Source organism: Vicugna pacos, chromosome 5 (assembly GCF_048564905.1).
Source record: "Vicugna pacos chromosome 5, VicPac4, whole genome shotgun sequence".
In the NCBI taxonomy this organism is placed as follows: Eukaryota; Metazoa; Chordata; class Mammalia; order Artiodactyla; family Camelidae; genus Vicugna; species Vicugna pacos.
Genome location: NC_132991.1, coordinates 73,118,611 through 73,129,452, shown reverse-complemented (window position 1 = coordinate 73,129,452; position 10,842 = coordinate 73,118,611). Strand labels below are relative to the sequence as shown.

The following is a 10,842-nucleotide window of genomic DNA, read 5'->3' as shown; positions in this document are numbered from 1 at the left end:
TCAGTCTTTGTTAATTGGGAAGGAGTTTTTCTGTTCAAAATCTGCAAATGCAGAAGCAATAAGCTCTGACTGGAAAGAGAGAGGTCTGGGATTCTCACTCACAGAAAAAGTATTTGAAAATCTCCCAAGATCAAGATCTCTTCCCTTAAAATATGCTTGAAGGGTTCTGAAAAACTGAAGAGAGAAAGAAAATGTTCAATGACATATATAAACTATACACCGAAAATATTTAAAGATGAATATTTTCCCCCTCTCATTTCCCTCCCTTAATTGACTTTAGGGCTAATCTAGGAGGCAGGAGGTGGAAAACCCAGAAATAGATATACAAGCTATAGTTCTGTTTCCCCTCCTCTCTCCACTGTCCTCCACTGGGCCTTCTGTCTGACATTTCAGTCCTACACAAGATAATTCACTGGTTTTGGTGGAAATCAAGAAAGGAATATCAATTCTTTAATAGCACCCCAGTCAGAAGATGCACTGCCCATCTCTGAGTGCCAAAGATATGGTTTTAAAACAGCAACCATTCATCACAGAGGATGAATCTCTCTGACGAATGATGAAATAGATCCCAGTCATTTTAGACATGGAGTTTCCAGTTGTCCTTTAGAAAATGAATACACAGAAGCTGTGCAAAGTGTATTTTGACTGTTTTAATCCCATATTGTTACATTTCACATCATTTTCTTTAGAAAAACTATATTTTGAAATCATGTCAGTATGTTTAGTGTATTTATATTTTTAAAAGAGAATTTTTTTACTGATCTTTTGAATTCTATTTCCTAGACAACTTTATGATAAAAATAATGCCTAGCAAATTGACAAGAATGTGGGTCAACTTTTCAGTTTTTGCAATTGAGCTTTGCAAGTACTGATTATGTGAGAAACTGTTTTGTTATCAGTTCAACCTAAGCTGTGCAAAATGCTATTCCTTATTATGCTCTTGATTTTGTTTATATGTATTAGAAATCAAAGCTATAAAGTTAATGTATATAAAAGATCATTTACAAGTGTAAGGTGCTATGTGCATATAAGATCATTTCTAAATATAAATTTGTTTATCCTTACAGAAACAAATGTAAATTGACCAGAGAAGCAGTAGAATGCTAGCCACTAGGCTAGCAAAATTCTTCTCTGGTCCTGTTGGGGAATCTTCTCAGCCCTTGGTCACCCCCTCTCCACTATGCTCTAACAGAGTGCAATGTGTATAAATCCAGGGGAGTGCCAAGTTCACCTTGCAGCCCAGCATGTCTCAGTGGCTGTTCTTACCAGATCCCGGTTCCTAGGATTGTTGAGTGGCTTCCATTTTTCTTTGTTTCTCAAAATAGCTCCATGCACAAGCCCAAGGAACACCAAGGCAACACACAGCAGCAGGAATGCTCTGAGCATGGTGAAATGAAACTGAGTAAAAGGAAGGATCAGGGAAGTGTTGATGACCAGAAAGAGAGAAAGATTGAAGGAGAGAGAGGGAAGGGAGGACAAAAGTAGAAAAGAGAAAGAGGAAATATTTTTAAAGGGAGACATGAAGAAGAAAATAGTATATTGGTTCACTTGAATTTCTCTAGATTTATTTTTTCCAGCCCTCTTTTTTCCAGATTTATTTGCTGATGAGACCCCCGCACCAGCCAGTTGATTAGTAATAAAGGAGTTCATGATAAGGAGAATGTTATACAATGATAAACAAAGCAAATATGAATACAACCTAGAAAGTCTGAGCATGACTTTTCATCTGAAAAAAATATACTTTGTTATCTCCAAAGAAAGTGCAATTCTTAACAATGACAACAAAAAGCAACCAACCTTAAATTACTTTTAGTGTCAAGACAGCAGTCTCAAAAAAAAAGAAAAAGAAAAAGGAAAAGAAAGAAAGAAAAGAAAAGAAAAGAAAAGAAAAGAAAAGAAAAGAAAAGAAAAGAAAAGAAAATATATCCTAGACTGAGAAATGCATCTTACACACAGGTCTGAGACAGATGAACACTACAGCAGTGTAAGTCGAGATTGCCTCCCACCCCGAGGTGTGAAATGGAAATGAAACACACAGAAAGAGCTAACAAAGCTTACCAGAAGGTTGGCTTTGGCTGGCCCTGGTTGGTTACCCTGCCTACAATCTGCAAGGCAATTCATGGCTACTTATAACCAGTGGATCGGCTGCTGGTGGGAGTCATTGACGTGAGCAGGGGGAGTTCAAAAATAATGATTCCATTTTCATTCATGGCACAAAGACCCTTGAGAATCACATCTTCAAGCTTCTTCAGGGCTAACAGTGAATCTATTTGTTCTCAATACAGCAGACTCTCCTCCAACCAGTGAGCATTTATTTGGATTTTATAAAACACACAAGGCACTTCCACACAGCAAAGTGGCTTTCTCCTTTTCCACTTGTAAGAGAAGGAATATACACAGCAGCTGGGAATACAATGATGATTATCCCACCTAATAGAATGCCCTTTTGGAGCTATCAGCCTCTCAAATTAACAGTGCTTTTTAAACAGAAAATTCTATTGCAAGAGACAAAATTGCTCTTTGTGACCTGTACTTTATACTTCTTCTGAAAATCTCAAGAAGCTTTATGAGTTTTAAATAGTCTCATGGTTTATCATAATACCCCTTCAAAACAGAGCACAAAGATAGAGTGAGTTTTGTGGAAGAAAAGAAAAATTACTATACCTGCTGCATCCACTTGCTGAATAAATCTGATCTGCAGATGGTGGGGTTGAGAAATTGGGCATGATGAGTTGTGAAGTTGCTTTGGGTCCAGTAATTCAGAACAATCCAGGACAAGCTTTTCGTTGTGGAGGCTAGTAATCTGGACTAGAAATTAGAATACCTGGTTATGATCTCAGTTTTGCCATTTTGACCTTGGGTAACTCACTATGACCTTCATTTATTCATGCCTTTGTTCAGTCACTCACCAAACTTTTATTGAGTGCCTACTATGTGCCAGGCACTGCACAATGCTTTGGGGTAAGAATGGTAAAATGGTAAGAATAGAGTCCCTGCCCTTTTGAATTAACAGGTTAGTGGGGGGAGGGAGGGTATAAGCTCAGTGGTAGAGTGCATGTCTAGCATGCACGAGGTCCTGGGTTCAATCCCCAGTACCTCCATTAAATAAATAAATAAATAAAACATAATTACCCCCTCCCTCCCCCAGAAAAAAACAAACAGAAAAAGGTAAAATAAAATAAAATAGTTGGACAAAATATTTTTTTAAAACAGATTAATGGGCAAGACAGAACCATCATACAATAAAATATATAAATGATGATAATTTCTATAGAGATTATGGTGCTATGAGAGTGTAGAGCAGGTGGATTTGATGCAGTCCCAGGGATCACAGAAGGCTCTGTGAAGAAGTGACCTTACATTTAATAGATGAGTAGGAGTTACCGAGGCAAGCTAGGGAGGACAGATGGAGAAGAGTTTCAAGCAAGGTGAACAACTATGCCAGACCTTCTGACTGAAATGAACATGGCACATTAAAAGCAACTGAAATTCAGTTAGTATTTGAGGACTAGAGGAAACAAGGTGAAGGGCTGATGCAATATGGGCCTTAAGAGGTAGTCAGATTACGATCTTTCTGCTGCAAACAATGGTAAGTGATTGAAAAGCTCTAAGAATCCAGTGGCTTGATCAGACTTACAATTTTAAAAAGCTATTCTGGTTGCAGTGAGGAGGACAGATTGAGCTAGAAAAGAAGAATGTGGGAGACCAGTTAGGTGGCTAGTGCAATAGTCCAAGCAAGACAAGACCTTAACTTAGATTAGGGCAGCATCACAGATGCAGAGCTGTGGGGGTATTTAAGAGAGATTTAGAAGGTATGGGTTATGTGTTGGATACTCTGGGAGGCAGAGCTAAGGGGAAGAGAGCTACAAGACCAATCCCTAGGTCTCAGGATTATGCAGCTGAGTGGACTACAATGCCGTTTGCTCACATACCAAATACTGGCATGAAGAGGTGAGGACCATGAGTTCCATTTGGGATGTGTTGAGTTTGAGGAGCCCTGCAGATCTCCCAGTGGGGATGGAGAGTACACAACTGGATACATGGGCCTGAAGCTCAGAGTGGAAGTCCTGGAAGGAAATGGAACTATGGGGATTGTTGGCATATTAAGGATGAGACTACCTCAGTGAAGATTAGGGAAATGAGTAGAAAGGGTGGCCGAGGACTTGAGCTTCAAGAAATTTTAATAGGAACCAGACTTATACAGGAATCTACATGAAGGAGACCCTGGAGGTAGGAGGAAACCTGGAGAGTATGGGAGAAGGGGTAAATTGGGTAAAATGAGTACTGAAAAGCGTCCATGGAACATTAGAGATGTTTTGGTAGATGGAGGTGAAACTCAGATTAGAAGTGATGGAGAGGAAGGAGAGAATGAGTTTACCAAGGTGTAGAGAAATTTAGCCATGAAAAGAGAAAGAGAGAAGGCAGTAACTGGAGGGGGACACGGAGCCAAGGGAAGTTATGGTTGTCATAGGTTTTAATGCAAGATTTGAATCTGTTTAAATGTCAGTGGTCGAGTGAGTAAATGAGTACCCTGGAATTTCATTACTTCAGCTGTTGTTAAAACTCCAGGATTTTGAAGTTAAAGCACCTAATGGTATTGAAGTATTAAAGGGTTAATAAGATTATGAACATTGTGAACTCCTTGAACAATGCTCACCCTTACCTTCCCCCAATACCAGCAGGTGAGCCCAACACATAGACAATGAACTTTTTAAATGAGAAAGCATGAATAAAGTAGAATAGTTTTGCGTATCTATTTATCTATGAATAATTTCTAACTTTAGTTCCATTCATATAAAAACACAATTCACTTATTTCTCCTTTCAATAGTTCCCCATTTAAGAAATAATTTAGTTTCAGAAAGGAGCAATGGACTAAAAGCAACATAAACATATTACCACCTTGTTCACCAAGACTGGAGTTTTCCTGATTGTTAAAAGAAATTATATGTTTAAATAAAACTATTATTTTTAATTCCTTTAATTATTTCTCAATTTCAAATCTCTGTTTTAAAAAGTAGAATATTATTGATAAAGCTGATGACATTTTCTTTGGAATGTATCAACACAGCACTAAGGAGATATTTTGCAGTTATTTGGTTAAGTTCAATCAAAAGAGAGAGAAAAAAAACAGGATAGTTTAGTTTAGTTTCACCAACCATTAATTTTTAGTCTAAATTATCCCATTTGGCCTCTTCATTAAATATATAAGCAGCAGTTGGGATATTCGGCCTTCTGCACCTAGAGACATATGAATGAAGGACTTTGCTGGTAACCAGAAATTGAGAGGAAAACAGAGTACTCAGCAAAGGACTACCGCATAAAGGAAACAATAAACACAGGTTGACTGAATCACAAACTTAATTAGAGTATAAATTTAGAAAATAATGGTAAAGTTGAGGAGAGGACACTAAATGAAGAGGATATTGTGGGAGGCACAGAGAAAATTGAAAACTATTGGACTTTTGGAGTATCTAACCTATTTAAATCCTGCCTGTCTTTATTAAGGAGAAAAAGCACTGATGTAGCCCTGTATCATGAACAGGGATGATAATTTAATGTCCTCTTTCTTCCCCCTGGTCTGAGTTAAGGAAAGGGAAAATTACTGTTGATAGAATGCTTCCTCAGTGATGATGAGAACTTCAATGACAGCGGTAAGGTTACTCACATGATTAACCTAGTATACCACGCAGCCTTCTGCTCACAGCACTTGTACTGCTTTTCGTGGCAGTGGGCCTATTTCAGTTCGAAAATAGGTTAAGGAGAAGATGGGAGAAGAAGGATAAGCCCCTTGCCAAGCACAGAACAGAAGCAAAGAGGACCCACCGTGACTGCGATGGATGGCAGAGGCGGACCCCTCCTATCTGGGGACCACACAAAGCTTCCAGATTCTGGGAGACCCTGAGGAGGCGAGGAAAGGCTCAGAACCCACTGAAACTGGATTTCTGCTCCCCAACCCCATTCAGAAAAGGCTTAGAGTCAGACAAGTTGGTTTTTTTTAAAAAAAATAAGTGACATTCTCAAACACCTCTACAACATGGCTGAGCATTTGTTCCCTTCGGCAGTATTGGTGTGGTGTGAGGGCCTCTGATTGCAGAGGGCTGATCCTCAGAATCCTCTAGCCATTCACTATGGAGAAATCCATTCTAGTCTTTGCTATCCTTGGCTTTGTTTAATAAAAAATTTAAAGAGGTGTTTTGAAGAGGAAAAAAGTTCTTCCTCCAAAGACATGTTATAGCTGTTTTTACCTCTTAGGGACAGGATGTGAGCCAATTCTAGAAGCCTGGGCCCATAAAGGAAGGAGAACAAGGACTCATTGGGGTGGCCATCCTTTCCTAAGAGCGTTTGCCCTTAAGTCCAGCCAGTCTCTGCCCTCGTCGGGTCTTCCTTTCTCCCAAGGTCCCTTCTCTGGTTGGTCTTCCTCCCTGCCACCAGCCTTCCTGAAACACAAATGCCGTGATTTGGGCAAGTCAGAGAGGGACAGCCAGCATGTATGTTTAAAGCCACCCTCAGTTCAAGGTAGTACTACTAAAACTAAGATGAAGGAGGAGAGGCAACAAAAGGTAAAAATGATGGTAATCATGCTAGATCTGAAGCCAGGTCGGAGACCCAGAGCAAGAAAATGGACATCTAGATTCTCAAGGTGACTGAAATATAAATGAAACTCTCTCAGTCTGGATTTGAGAACCAGGTCCCAGCACCCCATCACCTCAGGCCATGTGGGTATCTTCAAAGTCACAATAAATGTGTAAAGAATGCTTCCTAAAATCTAGAAGGCTAAATTATTTCTTAGGACTTTGCAAACAGCCTTTCAGCAGGCAGTCTGCTTCTGCAGAAGAGGACCTGAAGTGGCTGGTAATGGGTTTAGCTTTGCAACTGACCCTGGAGCAGAGACAACAGAAAAACAAGGTCACATGGCACAGAAAAAGCTTCCTAGCATCACATCCAGCTCTAGTGACTTTGGGATGCCCGTAAGATAAAGTTTAAGTTCTTGACCGTGATGTAAAGACCCCTCAGTATGACCCATCCTACCATTCCAGCCATTTGACCTCTCCAGTGAACACCATCCACACTTATCCCTTGGTGCTACTAAACATGCTGTTGCTTCTGCCTGGAATGACTTCTCTAACCCTTGTCTCTTCTCAGAACTTCTCCCTGTCCTTTGAGGCTCGCCTCAAATGTCACGTCTTCTGAGGAAAAAAAAAAATTTAGTCACTTCAACTACTTTTACTTTGTTGAATTTGGATGATTATTTTGGCTTCCATGTCTCATTGTTCTAAGGTTAGCTCCTTAAAGTTGGCACCATGTCTTTTTTATTATTGACTCTTCAGAGCTTGGCTTAATGCCTGGCAGAGAAAAGGCTGGCATGTCACAAATAATTATGGAATTAATCATTCTTTAGGTAAAACTTGAGCTTAGATTCTTATCATGTTCTTTTGAAATTTGAACCTTGCTACATTTCTATTCCATATTGTCCATTTAAGATTTACATAATGCCTTATTTTAATAAAGAGGGAAGAGATAATTGTAGGTAGCAGATAAATATTTGTTGATTTGACCTGAGTATTCAATGGACTAGTAAAGTTTAAGTTAACATTCAATCTAGCTGTTACACACAAACCAGTGGAGACTGGGGGAGTGTGTCAATTTTATGATCACACACATCTTTCTACTTAAATTCTTTTAGAGGTGAGGCCACAAGTCAAGGAATGTGGGCAGCCACCAGATGCTGGAGGAGGTAAGGAATAGATTACGTCAAGGTGTCAGGCCAACCGCAAAAGAGAAGGACCCACACTCACCGCAACTGCTTTAGCTTCTCCCGAGTAACTTGTACCACAGGCAGACCTAGAAGCTGGATCTACAATCTTTATTCCCTTTTGAGAAAGGCAGAGCTTCTTCTGTCATCCAATTCACAAAATAAAATGGACTTGTGTTGAAACATCTATTATGAATCTGAGGTTTTACATGAGTAAAATTATCCTTTAAAATGTCTTTTTGATACAAAAGGGATGAGAAAAGCTTCTATTTTAGACTATTAGATAAGACACAATCTCAGAATCATATAATTTTGTAATGGCCCACATATTTTAAGTCACTGATAAAATTATTCAAATATCTGGAAGAAACACCATTCTTAAAATAATACCTAAATTTCCAGGCATATATTTTGTATAATAAAGGAAGTAGTTTCAGAAAAGGGAAAAATTGAATACAATTCAGATGGGCATTTCTTTGGATATTTTTGGGTATAATGGATAAATGAGTCTCTTTCCTAGTGCTATTCATCAATTGTGAGCTCTGAATAGAGCCAGTGAGCTTTTATCCAAAAAAAAAAAAAAAATCAACAAACCCTCTCCCAAAAAGGAAATAAAACATAGCACTCCTAAAATCAATGGTTAGTTCCTAGTATTCTGGGAGCTCTTTAGTTCTCTAGATGCATAAAGTATTATACAATTATTTTAAATAGAATAGATAGCAAACCCTTACCTTCTCGCTTCAAAAATGCATTCTGTAAGTCTGGCCCTAGGAAAATTCTCAAGGAATCTCAGTAGCAGAGATGATGTCATCGTAATCCTCCAGGAATAATGTGCTCCCAAATGGCAGTGGGGACATTCTGATTTCTGCCAAAAAATTACCTCCTGACTTCCATTTTTTTCAAATTCCACTTCTAAAAATTGAGCTGTTTGAAGTTCTATGATTGAGTTGAAGTATTTTATATATTCTGAAAACAAATCCTTTGTCAGAAATGTTTCTCTGTCTCTGGTTTGCCTCTATTGTTTTCTTAATGTTGTCTTTTGATGAACAGAAGTCTCCAATAGTGATGAACTATAACTTACCAATTTTAAAATTGTTGCTTTATTTCTATCTATGCACCTTTTCCTACCATCACATCTCAGTTTTCTTCTATATTTTTTTCTAGAAGCTTTATAGTTTAGCTTTTACATTTAGATTTAAGGTTCATCTCATTAGTTTTGTGTATGATGTGAGGTAGGGTCTAGGTTTATTTACTTTTTCCCCCATATGACTATCCATTTATTCCAGAACTGTATGTTGAAAAGACTTTTCTTTCCCCATTGGAGTATTTTGGCCCGTGTCAAAAACCAGTTGACCATAAACACGTGGGTCTATTTCTGAACGCTTTGTTTTCTTTCATTGCTGCACCTATCCATCCATTTGTCAGTACCACACCGTCTTGATTACTGTAGCTTTATAGTAAGTCTTGAAATCAAGTACTGGCAGGATTCTTTTCCAAAGCTGTTGTGACTATTCCAAAGAAATTATTTGCCTTTCTGTATAAAGTTTAGAATCAGCTTGTAGATTTTTTTAAAAAAATAGCCTGCTGGGGGTTTTATTGAGATTGCATTTAATGTACATATTATTTTGGAGAGAAATGACATCCTAAAAATAGTGAGTCTTCCAATCAATGAATATTCTTAGGACTTTAAACCTTTCTCTAAGCAGTATTTTTAGTTTTTGGTGGAGAGGTCTTGTACATATTTTTACTTATTCCTAAGTATCTTATATTTGTGATAATATAAATGGCATTTTACAAAATTATTTTATGATTATTTGATGTTTGTATATAAAAAATTATTTTTATATTAACCTTAAATTGTGACCTTACTGTATTAAATGACCAGTCCTAGTAGTTGATTTGTACATTCCTGTAGACTTTTATGTATTGCTGGATTTGATTTGCTAGTATTTTGTTAGGGATTTTCACATTTATATTAACAAGGAGTGTCGGTCAGTAATGGTTTTTGTAATTGCCTTGTCATGCTTTGGAATTAGGTAGAGTAATTGAAAAAAAAAAGCTTTTCTTTTTTTCAATTATTTCTGAAAGGTTTTCTAAATGTATTAATATACTTAGTAAATATAATACCTGGACCATAATTAAAATGTCTTTGTTATCTAAAACTCCAGTACATACAAAAGTAAAGAGAACAAGATAATGTGAGGCCATGTACTTATCACTCAGCTTCAACAATTATCAACACAAAGGCAATTTTGTTACTGACATAATTTGTTGTTGTTCTTAAATCAGGATTTTGAATTATCTTGGATCACTTTTATAATTACTCACCTGAAAAACATTTAACAAATTTCTACCATGTAAAATATGCATTGCTAAGCATTGCTAAGCATGGGAATACAAAGGGGTGTATGAAAAGGGACCTGATCGCTGACCTACAGAATTGTGAGTAAATAAAAAACACACACTGATGAAGTGGGAATTGAAAAAAGAAAAACTAGCAGGAAAGTCCTATGAGGACTTCATGCTGTTCACTCCAGGGCCTCCATACTGGACTGATTTCAAGATGCTTCTCTAAGTATCCAAGGAAAAGGTTTAAGCTTCTAGTTGCATATTTCTCATCTTTAAAAATTTTCTCTTTGGGGTATATTTAATAATAATATATACAATGTTAACACATGCGGATAACTTATAAATGTTCATCTATTTAGGGATGCTGGTTAAAATAATTTAGAAAACATTATTCTAATCAATGTGTAAGAAAACACTCATCCCTCAAAAGATGCCCTACCCCCTTTTCCTCCGCTCATCCGTTATAATAAAGTTGAGATCTATACTGAATCATCAAACTATGTGGTCTCTTTTGGCATCTTGTAATTCTAAAGACAATTGTTCTAGTTGCTTCTAAGAGCCCTAACAAACTAAATTTTATTCACTAAAGCAATGTTTGAGAATTACTCTTTGAGGCACTTGTTAAAACAGAATCCCAGGTCTCCTCCCTACAAGATCAAATTTACTAGTTCTAGGATGATCAGGGAATCTGTTTACAAAAAATGTCCAAATCATTCTCATGTAATTTGGAAAATGGAG

At 37.5% G+C, this 10,842-nt stretch overlaps 1 protein-coding gene across 1 annotated transcript; it reads right to left on the bottom strand.

Annotated features, from left to right (window-relative positions):
• C5H2orf66 (chromosome 5 C2orf66 homolog) lies at positions 1 to 1,386 on the bottom strand. The gene is made up of 2 exons (XM_031677747.2): positions 1,267 to 1,386; positions 1 to 174 (listed from the first exon to the last, which is right to left on the bottom strand). Exons 1-2 carry the CDS (start codon positions 1,384 to 1,386, stop codon positions 1 to 3), a joined length of 294 nt encoding a protein of 97 aa, XP_031533607.2.
• Between the last annotated feature and the right edge of the window lie 9,456 nt (positions 1,387 to 10,842).

Bases quoted from the DNA above. Each gene is read 5' to 3' on its own strand.
- C5H2orf66 (XM_031677747.2), bottom strand. From the start codon at position 1,386: ATGCTCAGAGCATTCCTGCTGCTGTGTGTTGCCTTGGTGTTCCTTGGG. The intron at 175-1,266 runs GTAAGAACAGCC...TTCTCTCTTCAG, and splicing joins ATCCTAGGAACCGGGATCTG to TTTTTCAGAACCCTTCAAGC.